Below are 19,354 nucleotides of genomic sequence, written 5' to 3'. Positions count from 1 at the left end.
CCATCCTTTCCTCCTCGTGTATGTGTGTTTTTGTAAAGATTTGACTGTTCCTTGGTTGAATTCCTTTGTCTGAACCCATCAAGGTGAAGAAAACACTTTCTCTCAACTAATGGCATCAGGTACAGTCATCTCGTCTTTTTTATATCTGGCATCAAAAGCTAGCAGAATGGATATTTATATAATTTCCCATCTCGGAAATTGATCATTGCTTTAAAAAAGCATTTCAGGTATTTGACACGTTTGTTGATGAGATTAGTGGTACTGATCCAATATCTAGACATGGTCAAATAATTACAGCTTACAATATGTCAGCCTAAGCTGTTTTACACACAATTTTTCCTTTTTTAAAAGGGATAATTAGCTACTGATCCAGTAGAAGGTTGATTTGCTTTCTGGGGGATCTTTTTATTTTAATAGCCCTAAACAAAGGGAAAGGAATCTGTTTGGCTTTTAATTATCCTGCCTTGCAGTTTTCAAATCACTGAATGCTATGTCTTTTAAGAATTGCTGAATATCATTACAAAATGAAGTTTTAGCATTATCCATTTTTTTTTTGCTTTTGCATCGATTTTTCTTCGTGTGTAGCCTACAGAGAGGGAATTTGAATGGTTGAATGCTATTTAACTCAATTTTCTCCTTTTTTTGAAGATGCTGACTTTGTCCTCTTAAGCTCTCCAGTACCTTGCACAAGTGGCCATTCTTTGTCTGAGCATACAGTGTTGATCTTATCTGACCATTAGGACAAATTCTATCTTGACCTGATATCCATACGTGCTCACTTGATGGCTCATGCTTGCTCCATAGTGAATCTTTGGAATTCTTTGCCTGAAAGGCTGTGGATGCTCAGACGATGAGTATATTCAAGACAGATTGCTAGATTTTTGGGCACTAATGGAACCGAGGGATATGGGGATAGGACAGGAAAGTGGAATTGATATAGAAGTTCAGCTATGAATGGTGGAGCAGGCTTGATGGGCTATATGGCCTACTCCTGCTCCTTTATCTTATGATTTGTACATGTTCTTGCCATTGCTAACTTCTATAACCTCAAATGGAATTCCCAAATCTCTACCATTGGTAAAATTGCCTTAAGAAGTACAGTTTCTTTTCTCATGTCAACCACATTTTTCTTCTCAGTTATTAAATCCTTATTAAACCATGGATGATTGAAGCTGAGTAAGACTTAAGTGTTCCTGTATCTGCTGGATTCCTTCTCGTACCTTTGTCATATCACTAGATCGAGTTTTTTTTTTAAGTTTGACTGATAATTCTTCTCTCACCTCTAGCTTCCAACTTTTTGCCTCAGAACCTTTTTTTATTTTATCAATTCTACAATGACTAATACTTCTGAACTTTCCCTTCTTTGGCCCTTCTGAACACTAAATATGATGCCCTGCACAGATTTCTTTGCTGCATCCCACCATGTTGATGGTTGACACAAATAACCTTCTGGAAGTACTAGGGGACCGAGGGCCTAGTGAGAAGGAGGAACTGAAGGATATCCTTATTAGGCGGGAAATTGTGTTAAGGAAATTGATGGGATTGAAGGCCGATACATCCCCGGGGCTTGATGGTCTGCATCCCAGAGTACTTAAGGAAGTGGCCCTAGAAATAGTGGATGCATTGGTGATCATTTTCCAACAGTCTATCGACTCTGGATCAGTTCCTATGGACTGGAGGGTAGCTAATGTAACACCACTTTTTAAAAGGGGAGGGAGAGAGAAAGCGGGTAATTATAGACCGGTTAGCCTGACATCAGTAGTGGGGAAAATGTTGGAATCAATTATTAAGGATGAAATAGCAACGCATTTGGAAAGCAGCGACTGGATCGGTCCGAGTCAGTGTGGATTTCTGAAGGGGAAATCATGCATGACAAATCTTCTGGAATTTTTTGAGGATGTAACTAGTAGAGTGGACAAAGGAGAACCAGTGGATGTGATGTATTTGAACTTTCAAAAGGCTTTTGATAAGGTCCCACACAAGTGATTGGTGTGCAAAATCAAAGCACGTGGTATTGGGGGTAATATACTGACGTGGATAGAGAACTGGTTGGCAGACAGGAAGGAGAGAGTCGGGAAAAATGGGTCCTTTTCAGAATGGCAGGCAGTGACTAGTGGAGTGCCACAGGGCTCAGTGCTGGGACCACAGCTCTTTACAATATACATTAATAATTTTGATGAAGGAATTGAGTGTAATATCTCCAAGTTTGCAGATGACACTAAACTGGGTGGCGGTGTGAGCTGTGAGGGGGACGCTAAGAGGCTGCAGGCTGACTTGGACAGGTTAAGTGAGTGGGCAAATGCATGGCAGATGTAGCATAATGTGGATAAATGTGAGGTTATCCACTTTGGGGGCAAAAACGCGAAGACAGAATATTATCTGAATGACGACAGATTAGGAAAAGGGGAGGTGCAACGAGACCTGGGTGTTATGGTTCATCAGTCATTGAAAGTTGGCATTCAGGTACAGCAGACGGTGAAGAAGGCAAATGGTATGTTGGCCTTCATAGCTAGGGGATTTGAGTATAGGAACAGGAAAGTCTTACTGCAGTTGTAGAGGGCCTTAGTGAGGCCTCACCTGGAATATTGTGTTCAGTTTTGGTCTCCTAATCTGAGGAAGGACATTCTTGCTATTGAGGGAGTGCAGCAAAGGTTCACCAGACTGTTTGCTGGACTGACATATGAGGAGAGATTGGATCGATTGGGCCTTTATACATTGGAGTTTAGAAGGATGAGAGGGGATCTCAGAAACATATAAGATTTTGACGGGACGGGACAGGTTAGATGCGGGTAGAATGTTCCCGATGTTGGGGAAGTCCAGAACCAGGGGACACAGTCTTGGGATAATGGGTAGGCCATTTAGGACTGAGATGAGGAGAAACTTCTTCACTCAGAGTTGTTAACTTGTGGAATTCCCTGCCGCAGAGAGTTGTTGATGCCAGTTCATTGGATATATTCAAGAGGGAGTTGGATATGGCCCTTACAGCTGGCGAAGGGGATCAAGGGGTATGGAGAGAAAGCAGGAAAGGGGTACTGAGGGAATGATCAGCCATGATCTTATTGAATGGTGTTGCAGGCTCGAAGGGCCGAATGGCCTACTCCTGCACCTAGTTTCTATGAGTCATCGTACATTATCATAGAATCTTACAGCACAGAAGAAGGACATTTGGCCCATCGTGTCAGTGTCGTTTCTTTGAAAAAGCTATACAATTAGTCTCACTCCCCTACATCGCCCCCATAGCCCTGTAATTTTCTCCTCTTTAGGTATTTATCCAATTACCTTTTGAAAGTTACTATTGAATCTGCTTCCACCACCCTTTCAGGCAGTGCATTCCACAAATGAGCCCAGTGAACTGAATTTTTCAAAGAAAAATGCACTGGAGGTATGCAATGGGTAAGTACTCGTCAGTAATGGTATTGGTCATTACTTCTAATTTGCTCTGATCTGCAAACCATCCATGCCAATAAATCTTGTGGGAGACGTTTTCAAGACTAGGTAGCTTTAATGAATGCGCAAGTAAAGTATTGAAGTGTAAAATATTTTGAGGGGCCTGGATATAGTGGATAGCAAGGGCCTATTTCCCTTGGTGGAGGGATCAATTACGAGGGGACATAGTTTTAAAGCGGTTGGTGGAAGGTTCAGAGGGTATTTAAGGAGGGGGCTTCTTCACGCAGAGGTTTGTGGGGGTCTGGAACTCACTGCCTGGAAGGGTGGTGGATGCAGGAACCCTCACCACCTTTAAAAGGTGCACTTTTACAAGCATGGGCACTTGAAGTGCCGTAACCTGCAGAGTTACGGACCTAGAGCTGGTAAGTGGAATTAGACTGGATAACCTCTTGGCTGGTGCAGATATGATGGTAAGTACTGCAGGGAATCTAATACGGCCAGGGTGATCTCTTGGACTAGTTTTGATCACAGATTTTTTTTTCCCCCCAATTGGCCTGGGCTTTTTCTGGTTTTTGCCCCTCCCAGGAGATCACATGGTTCTGGTTGGGGTGGAGTGTAGAATGTTTCTGTGCAAGGGGTGTCGCAGTTGTGTGGGGCGGACTGGTTGGGCTGGGTGCTCTTTACCTTTCCGCCATTGTTCATTGTTCATAAATTTATATGTAACCTTCAGGGCTGCTGACCGTGGGTCGTGTTGCTCTTTGTCGGCCGGTGCGGACACGATGGGCCGAAATGGCCACCACCTGCGCTGTAGATTTCTTCTGTTTCTAAGTACCATCCTGTTGCATGAGTTCTTATGTACTATCTAGTATTTCCCCATGCAGTCACTTATTTTTCCCAATTGGTATTTAGTTTCTTTGTGCTGTCCCTGTGAAAAGGAAGAATTCTGCAAATGGTACTGCACCTCCTTTTTGCCCAAAGGGGTGGAGTGGTGAAGGGAGAAGGCAATTCAACAAATTGCACGTTGTCAATGTGCTTAAAAGTAATATTGTATTTACCAGTATTAGAGGTGTAAGTTTTGTGTCTAACTTTTTGATCTTGCACTAATTCATTCATAACAATAAAACCCACTGAGATATTTGCGCTCTTACAATTCTGGCCTCGTGTGCATCCCTGATTATAATCGCTCCACTATTGGCAGTCGTGCCTCCAGCTGCCTCCAGCTGCCTCAGCCCTAAGTTCTGGAAATCCCTCTCTGAACCTTTCCATTTCCCTACCTCTCTAAGACACTCCTTAAAACCTACCTCTTTGACTAAGCTTTGGCTCTTGTGCTCCAATATCTTATGTGGCTTGGTGTCAAATTTAGTTAATGCTCCTGTGAAGCAGCTTGGAACGTTTTACTACAAAGGCGCTATATAAATGCAAGTTGTGCATAGCTTTGGCGAGCCCTTTGAGAAGTCACAAATGATGCTTTCTAGTCCACTTAATAATGCTGCCAAACATGTCAAGAGGTTGAAGTTGCAGTGGAGGAGGGAACTTGAGGGGTTTAAGGATATTGACGGGTAATCCAGTATTACCTATAAAGCCGGCATCACGACTTCCTGGAAGGGAAAATTGACCAGACATCCGTCTTTGCAGTGTTCTGATGAAATTTGCTTCAAGATTCAGTTTTCATTGGATGAGCACTTGTATATATTAAATAAAACAAATCTCTTCAGATTAGAGTAACATATTAATATGTATGGGAAACCTGAGAAACCATGCACAAGCTCTCCTTGTTCCTGCTGCCCTGTTCCTTGTAGAAAAAAAGCGAATCCAGAGAGATTTCGGAATCCCCAAACACACTATCTTGGAGGCAGTTGGAGGCGGTGTCATGTCCCTTCACATACGTAGAAAACTAAAGATCTTTTGAAAGAAGTGCAATATTCAGTAAAATTTGATCTGGCCTACTTTTTGTTGTTACATTTCTGTTTGTAGATTTTATCATAATGTAATGAACCATAAAAACTACCTGGATTTAATCTTTTTGATGTTCCAAAATGACAGTATTATTTGGAAGAAATGGAAACTGAGTTTTTTTTTAAATGGTGGTGGCAAGTGCTGTAAGACCCCTAAAAAGCCCATACAGAGCTGTTTAATATTGAGTTCCCCACCATAGGGAAGAACTTGTTGAGATTTATGAGCCATTGTGCAGAGATGGCAATAATGCTTTAGATGATTGAACTAATCTCTCATGGTACATTGACCACTTCAGTAAATATTCATTCAGATGATGCTTCAGGCCATTTATTGGGTCTCATATCAGGATGGTTTGTCAGGAGAAGTGGATGTTTCATTTATACTCCCAAGCCATAGATAAAAGTACCTCCAGTCATGAAAAATTGGGCCTGCATTTTTCAATTTTGCTTACCATTTTTAATCCATCATGGACATAAAATGAAAAATAATAACCATGTATGTTCAATCATTAACTTTATAGGGACCAGATTCAACTTGTCCAACAGATGTTCATTTCACAGATTAATTCTTTGAAATTTAAAATTTATTTGGTTCCTTCAATGTTGTGTGTAGGAGAGCGTGAGCCCTGTTGGGCTGTTTTTGAGACCTTTCAGCTAAATCTGTTACAAATTCTAAAACCTATATGTCTCAAATGGTTGAGTGAACATGACATCTACTCAAACCTGGTGGTGGTACATACCAATCTGCACGTTTCACCACAATGATATGAATCATTTACTTAACATGGCAGTACAAATGTCCTACCATTAGCTAACAACTTTTTTTTGCGTCTGTAACATACAATAAGGAACTTCTCAGCTGGATCTGAGCTGTTCTGGTGTGAATGGCCTGGATCTGAACTGTTCTGGTGTGAATGGCCTGGACCTAAGCTGACTGTTTGGTAAACTGTTTTGCGTTAAATGTGCACCATCTATATCTGATCAGAACTGTACCCGTCTCAATAACAGTGGAATGCACTTGAAGAGCTAATACTTGGAGATTGCAAGGTTGGTCGAGAGCGAGAAGATTTCCTTTATAGCTTCAGTAATGACATAAAACAAATTTTGGTTAATCTGATATATTATGTACTGGTAATAGCTAGAAAGGAGACGACCTGCTTCAGTGAAAGGTCACCTGCAGTATTTCAGGGAACTTCTTGAGTCTGTTCAAGAAAGTAGCCCTCAATGATCTGTGCATTCCTGCTGCAATTTACCAAAATTACTAAATTTGGTAACTTTATCAAATATACAATTTGCCATCTTTGTTGTGTAAGTTGATCTTCCATATTCTTCCAAGGATATGCTAGTTAATAGCAGCTCCACTGAAATACAGATGTACGTGTATGGAGGAAAACAAGGGAATGTTATTTACTTAGGTAAGGTTATCCTCTGCACACTAGTTCACATCCCATCTAGTAGTGTTTCAATGTTTTTGTGGGAAAATGATTACTTTCTTGACACCTTGGCTCAAAACTAATATAATTGTCTCAAAGCTGGAGCTGAGAAATTGGATCATATCTAAAATGAATCAAAGGACTGGAACCTCTACAGTTTCCTCAATTGGTGAATAGGAATATTAGTTTGTGGAGGACGCTAATTAAGAATTAAGGCAACTTGGGTTTTTTGCACATTGTATTGATGCAGTAGGTTTTGTAGTAGATTCAAGATGACTGGAGACTATAAGCCAAGATAAATTATGTACTGCCTACTACCTTTACAGTGTTTTATTTAAGAAAGTACACACATTTGAAACCTGAAGTACAAATCTCATAGGTCTGATTTCAGTGAAAATGGCTAGTGTTGAAGCAACAAGTGAATAAATGACTTTTCCCCCATAGGTGAAATAAAATTCTTCATGATGTGATGGAATTAATTGAAACTCATTAATGGTAAATTCTAGTGGAACATAATAGAAAATGCAAAGATCAATATTTTTTTTCATATTTAGGCACAGTTTAGAAGAATTACATTACTGCCTCAATCATACAATCACTAAATATAACCGACACTGGTTGACAAGGCCATTAGAAAAGTAACTGAAGCGCTGGGGCTCAGAGGGATAGAATTGAAAGCAGAAAAGACATGTTAAACACTTATAGAACCTTGGTTAGACCACCCAAAGGGCCCAAGTTTCCACATGATTTGCACCTGATTTTTAGGAGCAACTGGTGGAGAACGGACTATCTTAGAAATCGCAATTCTCCACTTTTTATTCTGCAGTTCTAGTCAGCTAGAACAGTTCTACTTTGGAACAGAATTTTTTCTTCAAAAGGGGGCGTGTCCGGCCACTGACGCCTGATTTGAAAGTTTCCACAGTGAAAATGTACTCCAAACTAAAATAGAATGGAGCAAGTGAAGATTTTTGTAGAACTGAAAAAACCTGTTCTACACATTAAAAAATCAGGCGCAGGTTACAAATCAGGCGTCCAGAACGAGGTGGGGGGGGAGGGGAACTCATTAAATTCTACAATAAATCCTTATTTATACTTATACAATTATTATACAAATAAATCCAACCTGAATAAACATTTATAAGCAAAGAAAAGATTAAATAAACCATCTTCCTACCTGTGTGAAAGTGCTTCAGCCAGGAAGAATGCTGCAGCAAGCGTCACAAAACGAGGCAGCCGTTACCGAACGTGGGCGGGAGGGAGGGGAGGAGGGAGCCGACTGAACCGGGGGGGGGGGGAAGGAGGGAGGAGGAGAGAGGAGGAGCCGACCGAACGCGGGGGGTGGGGGGGGGGGAGCCGACCGAATGCGGTGGGAGGAGAGAGGGAAGGGAGCCGACCGAACGCGAGGGAGGGAGCCGACCGAACGCGGGGGGGGGAAGAGAGAGAAAGAGTGAAGGCTGCAGGAAGCCTCAAAAATTGAGGAGCCATTTCCCGACAGCAAAAGGGGGAGGTCGTCGGGAAACGGCTGGCTCAACTTTGAGGCTTCCTGCACCCTTCTCACTGCTACAAGAAGCCTCAGTGCTGATGTGCTGATGGCAATGTACTTTTATAAAAAAAAATGTTCAAAAACTAAACAGCTACAAAGAACTACAAAAATGGCCGAGTGCCAATATTTTTTTCACACTGCGCATGCGCGAACGCTCCAACGCGCACGCGCAGCGTTGCCGGCAGGAAAAACACTAATTTAAATAGTACCCGCCCCCTCCCATTTACAAAATCGGCGCGTGTAGGCTCCGCCCCCCTGGGCGCCGCGCCAGGCAGACAAGGAGCTGCAAAGCGCTCGAGAATCGCGAGTTTTTTTTTAGGCGCGAAAAACGGGCGCCCAACTCGGAGGGGCGCCCGTTTTTTTCCGTGTGGAAACTTGGGCCCAAAGAGTGGTTAGAATGCGGAATTTGATACCACATGGAATAGTTGAATTGCGAATAGCATAGATGCAATTAAGGGAAAGCTACATAAACACATGAGGCAGAAAGGAATGGGCTATACAGATAGAGCTAGATGAAGAACAGAGTAAGGCGGCTTGTGTGGAGCATAAACACCTGCTTGCATCAGTTGGGTTGAATGGCCTGTTTCTGTGCTGTACATTCTATGTAATTCTTGTACAAATGTCTTCCAATGGGGGGTGAACATGTTCGGTGTCACGAGACTTTCTTTAACACCCCCAAAATAGACACGCACATTTACACACAGGACATTCTGCATTCAGTAGGTCCATTCTTTTTCTTCACTGTTGTCAACAACGATTTAATTATTAGAACACTGGGAAAGTTGATGCATTTTTGCATTTATTGCACTGCTTAGTCATGTATGTTTTGCAGTCTTTTGTCTTGCAATTTGAAAAAAAAAAATAAAACTTGATTGATTAATATAGTGGTGATATTTAACCTTGGGTTCACCAGACTTGTGCCTCTACCTACATTACCCATTCCCAGAACTTGATGTCCGAAAAAATGGGAGCAGTGGCTATGATCTGAAATGGTTGACCTCTATGTTGAGTCCGGAAAGTTGTAAAGTGCCTAATCAAAAGGTGAAGTTCCTCATGCTTCATTGGAACAGTGTAGGAGGTCAGAGTAGGATGGCGAATTGGAATAGAAAGCAACCAGAAGTTTGGTCATGCTTGTGGACTGACCGGAAGTGTTTTGCAAAGCAATCACCCAAATTGTATTTGGTCTCTGGAAAAAAAGGTGAGGGAGCGGGGCCCTGAGCATGACTGGAACAAAACATGCTGCGCATATTGCATGAAAAGGCAGGCATAGCTCGAAACAACATTCCAGTGGCACCTTTCATTTGGAGGAAGTGAGTGGAGTCAAAGGAGAAGTTATTCAATGCAAGAACAAATGCAGCCAGATGGAAGAAAAAAGAAAGCCTTGCATTTATATAGCACCTCTCATGACCTCTGGATGTCCCAAAGCACTTTACAGCCAATGAAGTACTTCTGATGTGCAGTCACTGTTGTAATGTAGAAAACAGCAATGTGATAATGACCAGATAATTGTTGTTTTTTTGTGATGTTGATTGAGGAGGTTGGTGGTAGATGGGGACTGATTGAGTCTCCACTTAAGGAAGAAGCAAAGGGCTCTAGTGGAGGATGGAGGTTAGAGGGACTGGACATCCATGGTAACAAGGAGACAGCCAGGGCTAGGAAACTGTTAAAATGGCATTGTAAGAGTTGCAGATGTAGGTGGGAAGGGACTGGACAAGGGGAGAAAAAAAAGTCGAGATGGGAAGAAATATGCTATGTGGGGCAAGAACAAGCTGGAAAAAATGGGTCTACCAGTGCTGTCCTGTTTGTGGATCTTGGAAAGGAGGTAGAAGCGGGGTTGGAGGATTATGAGGAGGCAGGGGGGGCGATCTCTGGAGGAAATTAAGTCAGTGATGGTCTGGGAAACGATGGCTTGATGTGTGGCGGTGGGGTGATGGTTCAAAGGAAGGTAGGAGGAGGTGTCTGAGAGTTGCAGTTTAGCCTCCGCAAGGCAGAGGTCTGTTAACCAAATAACAACAGGACCTGAGAGAAGGAGTGCTGCAAGTTCAGAGGAAGGTAGGTTCGAGTGAGTGAGGCGAGTAGAGAAACGGGGACACTGACAGTTTCCAATAAAAAGATCGAGAGGGTAAGGGGTTGGAAGGAGAGGTCAAGGTGGAACAAGAATTCTGGAGAAGGGAGAAATTCTGCGAGGGTGGGGTGGGTGTGCTAAGACTCCTGGCCAAAGAAGTGGGAGGGGAGGCAAAGGTGATGAGCTCAGTTGAGCTCAAAATTCATTGAGGTGGGCATCGGAGGATGAAGCTGAGGCCTTTGCTGAGGACATTAGAAGGTGATCGTGAAAACTAATTTGTAGTAAATGAAAACTAAAATGTACTAATGTGTTTTTTTTTAAAGAAATTTGCTAATGTATCACAGATATGAGAGTAGAACATTTGAAATCCTAATGTTTCATGCTAAATTGGTCCACAGAAGAGACATTAATTATGTCTGTATTTATTTTTTTACTGTTTCTGTTGCAGGTACAACTTGCTGGAACAACTTTGCAGCCAACTGCTCCACAAACATTAAATTTACAGGTAAGCTACCTTGTTACCGTAGAAAATTAGAGGAACAATTTTTTGTTCTAAAATGTTTATTATTGTGTGGAGAAATAATGGGTAAGAATAGGGTAGAATTAGCTGCCTTATTTGATGAAAGGGGAATGTCTTGCTTTCCTATCGGGAAAAAAAATAAGCTATTTGCTGCCAAAGAAATGACCTTTTGTCACTTGCTTTTTCAAAAGAAACTGTTCAGGGTTGCCATGGCAAATTTCAATCCCGAAGACTAGCAATGGCAAACAAATTTATCTCCAGAAACAGGCTGTTTGCCACTCTGCGCTGTAATTATCTTGGGTGTAATAGACAGAATTCATCATTGGTTTATTCTAAGCATTGGTATTACAGCTGAAAATGCTATGTCTAAGTAGTTAATTGTCATCAACCTTTGCATTCCTGGCTGTGTACTGTATTTCATTTAATACAAAATAAAAACAGAAAATGCTGGTAATATTCAGGTCAGGCAGCATTTGTGGAGAGAGCAACAGAGTTGACGTTTCAAGTCGATGACCTACTGTGTCAGCCATGATCTTATTGAATGGTGGTGCAGGCTCGAAGGGCCGAGTGGTCTATTCCTGCACCTATTTTCTATGTTTCTATGTATTTCATAGTTGTGCTTTTTTGTGCTATTTGCATGTTTGAATAATTTGAAAGAAAATCTTTCGATTAGTGATTTCAAAAATGTTAATTTACTATTGTAAATATTCTGTTAGTGTCGATAGAGAAAGAACTGGTAGAATTAGTTTCACATAGCCATTTTGAGTGTGTTGTTTCATTCAAAACATTCCAGTCCCACATGCATGTCAATCAACAGCTTCAAAAATGTTGACAGAGGGCCCAAAAAGCTGATAATGCAATTTTATAATCTTAAAATCTGTTAAAGCAATACTTACACCGGCTTTGTAACTTGAGCTTCAGGTGTACCAATATTCTTTTGGAGGGAAAATAACACCTGAAAGCCTGAAGGGACAAATCCTATCAAAGCACAAAATTAATGGTTCATTTCTAGGGGATCTGGAAAATTTAGAATTTTAAAATAAATGGTTTATACTTCTTAATTGAGGAATTTTTAATCTTGTTTTAAAAGGAAATAGTATTTTCCCAGTAGCCACTCCCATACCCCATCTCTGTTCAGATGCACTCTGCCCCCTCCAAATCTAGTTCAATTTTGCAATGCATTCTCTCACCCTCCAACCCACCCAGTCGATACCAGCACTGTGCTCCCTCTTCCCCTCTCCAGAATTCAACCTGGCATTCATCTCTTTCTCTTTCTCCCCCACCCACCCTGCAACTCAGTTAATGCTGGCACTGCTGTGAAGCATGAGCGAGTCCATGCAGAATTTCTGGAAAAAAGTTAAAGCTGCAATTATTTCACTTTGCCATAGATGGCTGCAGCTATATAAATAGAGCTCTTAACTAGCAGAAAGAGATGCATGCAGATTTGCAATCAGTACCACCAAATTACCACACTAAACATGCTTGTAAATGGATGTAGAAGAAACACACATCTCCTTTTACTACAAACTCTTTGTTGATCCCAAGTTTTAAGTATCCAATTATCAAACCATTGAAGATGTGAAAGATGGATGGGGGGAGGGGCAAGAGAAGGGTGAACCATTTTGTAGCCAATAAAATTCACCACCTGAAAAGTGTTTATTAAATTTCAATTACATTTCCCTGCTGCTTTGCCTATATTTAGACCTGTAATTTAAAATAGAGAATTTCATATTTGAGAAATAAGCTATGTGCACTTCAATGTATTAGTGCCAGGTTTGTCCAACTTTTGTCAGTGGTTAAACTCATTCATAGTTTATCTTTAATCAGTTAGATTATCTACTCACCTAGTTCAGGAGCTTTATTAGAAAAGTAACTTGCAAATTTTTTGATTATTGTAAGGTGAGATTTTTATTTCCATCAAAGATGATCATTGTTGGCATTTTTTGAGGGGGTAGAGGGTGAGTGATTCTTCTTTCCTTTGGTTGTGGGTTAATAGTTTTGTGACAGTACATTTTCCCTCATTTTGTTTTTGTATTGCCGAATATTTGCTGATTTCAGTTGAGTACCACATATATGGAATTGTGTAACATTTCCATTTCCCCATGCAGCCATTTGTGTGTGTCAGAGTGGTTTAGTGCTGAATTATGGGAATTTTTGTGTTCGCTTATGTCCACTTGCACTTCTTACAGCTGTGATCTATCAAAATTGCCCAGGATTTGAATCTAGATTTCCGAAGTGAAGCAATATTGTCCTAACCCACTTTGCCATCTTGCATCTCTCTCCAATGCATTTCTGTGGGAGTCTGCTTTGTAAAAAGTATGTCGAGGATATATTTCCAAGAACATGGGTAGCTTATAAATAAATTATGAACTCGCTTCATTTAAAAACTGGATCTGCTCTTCTCTGAATTGTTATTTGTATAAAAACTGAAATTAGTATGTATTTTCATATAAAACCTTAACAGGAGGTACTTTGGAAGTTTTCTAATGAGGGAGAAATATTTGCCACAGCAAATAAAGGCTCTTGAGATTGTGTTTCTTCTGGTATGCAGGATCCTATTTTAATTTGAGGAGAGGTTTGAGGTATACAGTGGATTTCTGAAGTATGAATTTTTCTGATCTACATTATAGGGCTAAATAGGCAAGGAGCAGGAAAATACAGTTTAAGTCGAGTAATGTCTCCTGAAATGACTGAAAAACAAATACATTTTCATGAAAATGTAAGTTTTTAGTCACTGAATTTTGGGTTAGCAAAACTGTTGAGGTTGCTAGCTGCACATCACTTAAACAAATCGTGTCAGTATACATTTTTGAATAATAATTTAGAAAAACATAAATTCAAGTAAAACTTGAACAAAGAAAGCAATTTTTGTTCGAAGTTACTATACTGGAATGGCTCCATGTGAATGGACAGAAATTGCAGCCTTGATTTTATGTTAACAGGTTTATTTGTCTTAGATTATAGAGTTTCAAGTGGAGTAAATGGAAGTAAATGCAATTTTTGTGACTAAAATTGCATATTTTTAATGCGTGGACAATGTTCACATTTATAAACTATTTCAGTACCAAAATGTACTTGGTGGTGGTGCTGTTGAGCTTGTGTAAGTCATGTTTGTAGCGATGCAGGTCCACTTAATTTGCAACAGTACAGAAGAATATTGCCACCTTTCACCAAATAAAGCAATTGTAAATACATTCTTTATGCAAACATTTACAACTTTTTGTAACAGTAAACACCAGAAATCTCTTCCTCAAATTGCTGCACATATATTTTGAAATTGGATTGACTGAAATTTGAGTCTGGTCAGAAGCAAATAAGTTTCAAAGCAATGAACTGTCAATCCTGGTTGAATGCATCTGATGCTGAAAGACTACTTGTCATGTGGTCTTCACCCCCTCACATCTGAAAGGCACAGACTAGAGCACAATTGGCTTCTTCATCCATCACCAGATTTGGCTGGACCACATAATTGATATCGGGCTTCACTCCCTGCCAAAACCACACACTACTCTGGGATCATCACGTGGAACAAATATAAACCTGTGGCTTATTTTCTTCACTACAAACCTACCTGCTCTACAAATGCTTTTCCCTTGCCCCATCCACGCTCACCTCATGGAATTTTTCTGTCATTGACTGACTCAGACCATCTATTCAACTGCCTCTGCTGCCTTCCTCCCTTTCCCACCCAACTACACCTCTCCCCAGGCTCCCCCGCCCAACCCCACGCTGAACCAGCTTGTCTCTCTAACCCCCATCTTCCCTGCTCTTCCCCTCCTCCCCACTCCCCAGTACCATTTTCAAGTCCATTTTCTCCATCTCTCCTGACCCAATCTAACTAAAATACTGACCATCCAACTTCCCTTCCTGGCCAACATGCTAGCTGGCATTGGATATGGTTCCTTCTGAGTACTGTTGCCTCTATTTTTCAAGGCTGCCTTCATCACCGCCCCCCCCCCCCTCTCAAAATTCCACCTTTGACCCCTCTGTCTTTGCAAACTGCTGCCCACTCACCAAGCACCAAGAATTTTGGAAAGAAAATGAACATCTAGTTACCTCCCAAATCCTTGCACATCTCTCCCACAGCTTTCTTTTTGAAAATCTCTAATTAGGCTTCCGCCCCTGCGATAGCACCAAGACTGATCTGATCAAAGTTAAAAATGAGATTTTTTGTGACTCTGACCATGGTGCACTATCCTTTCTTGACCTTTTGGCAGCTCTTCACACAACCATGCCATCCTCCAATTTCCAGCTTGATGGGACTGCCCTCGTTTGGTCCCACTCTCACTTCTCCAATAATAGCTGGAGCATCTTCAGCAATGATTTCTTTTCGCCCCCTGCAATTTTACCTAGAGTCTCCCAAGGATCTATCCATGGCCCCCTCCTCTTTCTCATCTACCTCGCCACCACCTCCCTCAACCCCTCCACTGCCTCTATGTTGTCAGGTATCTTGCCCAACATCCAATCTTGGATGATCTGCAGTTTTCTCCAGCCAGTCATTGGGAAGACCAAAGTCATCATCTTTGGCCCTTGCCACAAACTCTACCTTTGACACCTATTCCAGTCCCTCTGCCTTGCCACTGTCCTCAACCTCAGTGTCCTTTTCAACCCTGAACTGAGCTTCTGACCCCATATTTCTTCTATCACAAAGACCACCTACTTCCATCTCTTTTTGGCATTTCCAGTCCTCAGCCTACCGACCACTGAAACCATCATCAATGCTGCTGTTCCCTCCAGACTTGACTATTCCTAATGTTGTCATGGCCGGTCTCGCATTTTTCCATCTATTTTTGACTTCTACTCATCTGTCACTCTTCTGTCCATATCCTATCTGCTTGTCTGTCATTCCTTTTCTCACTGACTGACATTCCCTCCTTCAATCACCACCTCTCTCACATCTTAACAACCTGCCAGAAAATACTTTTTTGATGAGGCTTTTGGTTACCCCCTCCTAATATTTCAGTCCTTGGCTCGGCATCGCTTTTTTGATTACATATCCATTGAATGATTTTGGACATTTTCTATGTTAAAAATGTAATGGAAATGCAAGTTATTGTCTTGCTCGATCATTGCTTTCCCGTTTCAGTGAGCTTTAAAAGAAATATACAACCATCTTTTTGCAAGTAATAGTAATTTTCATGTTCCCTGGATCATTCTAGTGTTTTTGTATTTTTTTTCTATGCATGCATACATATCCTTTCTAGATTATAATTTCTATGTATCCTATTGCACTTGTTTCCATCATGCAGTTCGAAATCCCATTCAATACCAAAGGTATATATCATTCATTTTGCATTTCGTCTAGGTAAAGTTCATGATAAAAGTGTAAATTCAAAAAATAATGAACTGCTTTAGTACCTGCAAATGGCAAATCATTTCAAAACATTTGAACATTACAGTGCCAGCTCTTGCCTTCTGATCAGAAGAGGATCACTGGTGTTGAGGGATTTTGAGGAGAAAAAATGATTTGGAACAGTTCCAAGTTTATGCTATGAACACCCAGCTTGGCAATATTAATTGGTCAAGACTGCATTTAAAAATAGCGGTACTCAATTTTCAGTTGCAATAAGCTGGAAGTTTAGTGTACTGATTCACGGACTGCAGCGGTTCAAGAAGGCGGTTCAAGAAGACGGCTCACCACCATCTTCTCGAGGGCAATTAGGGATGGGCAATAAATGCTGGCGTTGCCAGCGACGCCCACATCCCATGAACGAATAAAAAAAAAAGTCTTATGTACTAACACATTCAGGTTTTTGTTTTTAAAAGGTGCATCAGTAAAATAGTAACTAATCAGTTCCGTTTGGTGTTCTTAAGGTAAAAAGTGAGGAATCGGGGGATTCTTCGTCCCAGCAGACGACAACCCAGCCTTCACTGCAACCATCTTTACAGACCACCCTTCCACAGACACAGCTTATGCTTGCTGGAGGGCAGATCACTGGGGTATGTGGAAGTTATTTTCAGCTCAACTTGAATCAGAGGTCAATAGGAAAATCAGGTTACCTAGTTGTAATCTATAATGAGGCTTATTCCAGTGTTACTAATGTCCTAACGAATTAGATTTTCATCAACTAAGAATTTTTCCAGCATTTTAGAGGGAATAAAATTAATTCATCTTTCTGTCAAACCCAGAGATGTATTTTGTCATTTAAGGAACATCTTTCTAAATAACTCAGCATTGCCATTTAATTTGCCCACCAGCTAATTTTACCTGAAGTTGGGGGGAAAAAAAGCTGAATTATAGAAATTACAGTACAGGAGACCATTTGGCCCATAATGCCTGTGTGCCAACTAACAACTATAATCCCATATCCCTGCCCTTTCCTCCTCTTCAAATACATTTTGAATTTCCTTTAAGTTGGTGTTATAGGTGCTACAGGTTGAACCTCCCTTATCCTGGACTCCCTTATCTGGCACCATTCCCGGCTGCTCCGACAAATTGAAGTCCTTCCTCGCTGCCAACTCCCGCAATCACTGGCCTGACCCCGTGATCCACTGCCTCCCCCCCCCCCTCACGATCTCTCTGGCACACTCCCAGCCCCAAGCCAGCTAGCCCCAATATCCCCTTGCTCAGTACCTGTACTATCCAATTTAACCTCTCCTCTTCCGGCAACATCCCAGGTCTCGAGTGTGCTGGATAAGAGAGGTTCAACCTGTACCTCAATTGTTTGTTGTGGTGAAGCATTACATGTTCTGTTAACCCTACAATTATTCTAACATTGTCTTTCTTGCAGTAGCAATGTTAAGTTTATGTCTCTTTATTACCAGTTGGCCAACCAATGGAAACAGTCTTGCACTTGCTGTTTCAAAACTTTTCACACAATTTTGAAAACTGCTCCACCCATAACACTTTCTGCTCTGGTAAAAGACCCCAATTTTTTAAGCATTTCTTCATATCAATAATTTCTCATTCCTGGTAATGTGTTTTTTTTATATACTGTACCCTACATGAAGTGGACAGAACTGAGTGCAATACTCTAGCTCTGGTCAAAGCAATTCTTGTACAAATTCAATATCGCCTCTTTGCATAGCCTTATACAGTACTAATAGATCTCCTGTGACATTACTCATGGTGATTTGGAGAATATATTTTAATATTTAGGGATGTTATCAACAAAATGTGGTGGGAATGTGTTACAAGAAGTGACACATAAAAAGTGCGAGCTATATGACATGCTTTGTTTATATAAGTGGATCTCCTCTGATGCTTGTGGGAAGTGTCAGGATATGTTCTCTCAGCTATTTTTGTTGACTGCCACTGGTACTGTTTCTGCCATTTGATCTTTTTATATTGTTTCTTCTCTGTTCACCTCTTCACTACCACACCTCCTTTGTCTACCCTGCACCGCGCCCCTCCCTCTACCTGCAGCTTCGTAAGCTGCCACCTATTAACTCCTCTCCCTTTTGCTTCCATCTATCTTGATGTCGTTGTACTCCCCCCTCATTCTGTTTTCACTCACCTTCCTCTTGTGTCTCTACAGTTATCTTTCCCACCATCAAACCTCTACTTTTCTGATTCCCCATCCCTTGTTTTAACTGTTGCCTCTTTTGGCTATTTCCTCCTTCAACTGTTGGCCTTTAGCTCTTACCAAAAATAACTTCTGTGCTTCCTCATACCCATACATTTCCACTGTCAATTCTCAATCTTCCCCTGTCAGGACCTCATTCGTGGCTGATCTTTCTTGCGTTCTTGATCTTCCCTCAACCATCTGCCCCTCTAACTTCTTCACTGTTCTCTCAACCCTTCACTCTTACCCATTTGCTTTCCCTTTTAACTGATGTCCCTTAGCATCCAAATAATTTTGTCAGGTAGCCCTCTGCTGCTCCTAAGCATGGTTTGTCATTATTTTACTAACTTTTTAGTGTTGAAAACATCCCTAAATCTTGTGTGGTTACTAATTTTAAGTTGGCAAATATATTTATAACCACTTTGAAAATCTAAATATAGGTTTCCCAGCTTGCTTAGCAACAGGCAAACATGATGAAATTGGTATGGGGTTGAAAGTAGAGGGAGAATAAAGCTTGGGATGGCCATTACACTAGATGTGGTTGTGGGACTTTAGAAGCCAGGCGGCCAATAGTTGCGATGTTGGGAGCAAGGAAGGCTCCGCTCCAAAGTCCGAAGCGGGGCTGAATGTGAGTGGGGGGGCTGCAGACTAGATGGCTACGATGTCAGTAGTGGGAGGGATACATTTCCCTGATCAAAGAGGGGTGGGAAGAGGGTTAAACAGCATTGCGAACTGAGCCTATGGAATAGGGGAGACCATTGAAATTAAACAAAGCAAGTGGCACAGCTTCTGAAGGGCAGAAAGGTAAACTATGCAAATGTAATCTACAAAGAGTTTGTAGGTGTGGCATTACCCAAGCGTGACAATATTGTAAAATCCAGCTGAGACGATACTGAATCAGGAGATAAGTGTAACAAACAGGAAGTGCATATTAGGTGCAAGACTT

The 19,354-nt window shown here is 41.3% G+C and overlaps 1 protein-coding gene across 11 annotated transcripts in view; it reads left to right on the top strand.

Annotated features, from left to right (window-relative positions):
- The window catches only part of pou2f1b (POU class 2 homeobox 1b), a 186,258-nt gene that overhangs the window by 84,474 nt on the left and 82,430 nt on the right, over window positions 1-19,354 (top strand). For all 11 annotated transcript variants that reach the window (XM_070893577.1, XM_070893575.1, XM_070893579.1 and 8 more), the window contains 2 exons: window positions 10,832-10,888; window positions 16,718-16,843. In XM_070893577.1, coding sequence (XP_070749678.1) covers window positions 10,832-10,888; window positions 16,718-16,843 — 183 coding nt within the window. The remainder of the gene's footprint in view (window positions 1-10,831; window positions 10,889-16,717; window positions 16,844-19,354) is intronic.

This window comes from Pristiophorus japonicus, chromosome 11 (genome assembly GCF_044704955.1).
Source record: "Pristiophorus japonicus isolate sPriJap1 chromosome 11, sPriJap1.hap1, whole genome shotgun sequence".
NCBI lineage: Eukaryota > Metazoa > Chordata > Chondrichthyes > Pristiophoridae > Pristiophorus > Pristiophorus japonicus.
Note: the sequence above shows the minus strand (reverse complement) of the source record. Positions and strands in the feature narration are given on the sequence as shown.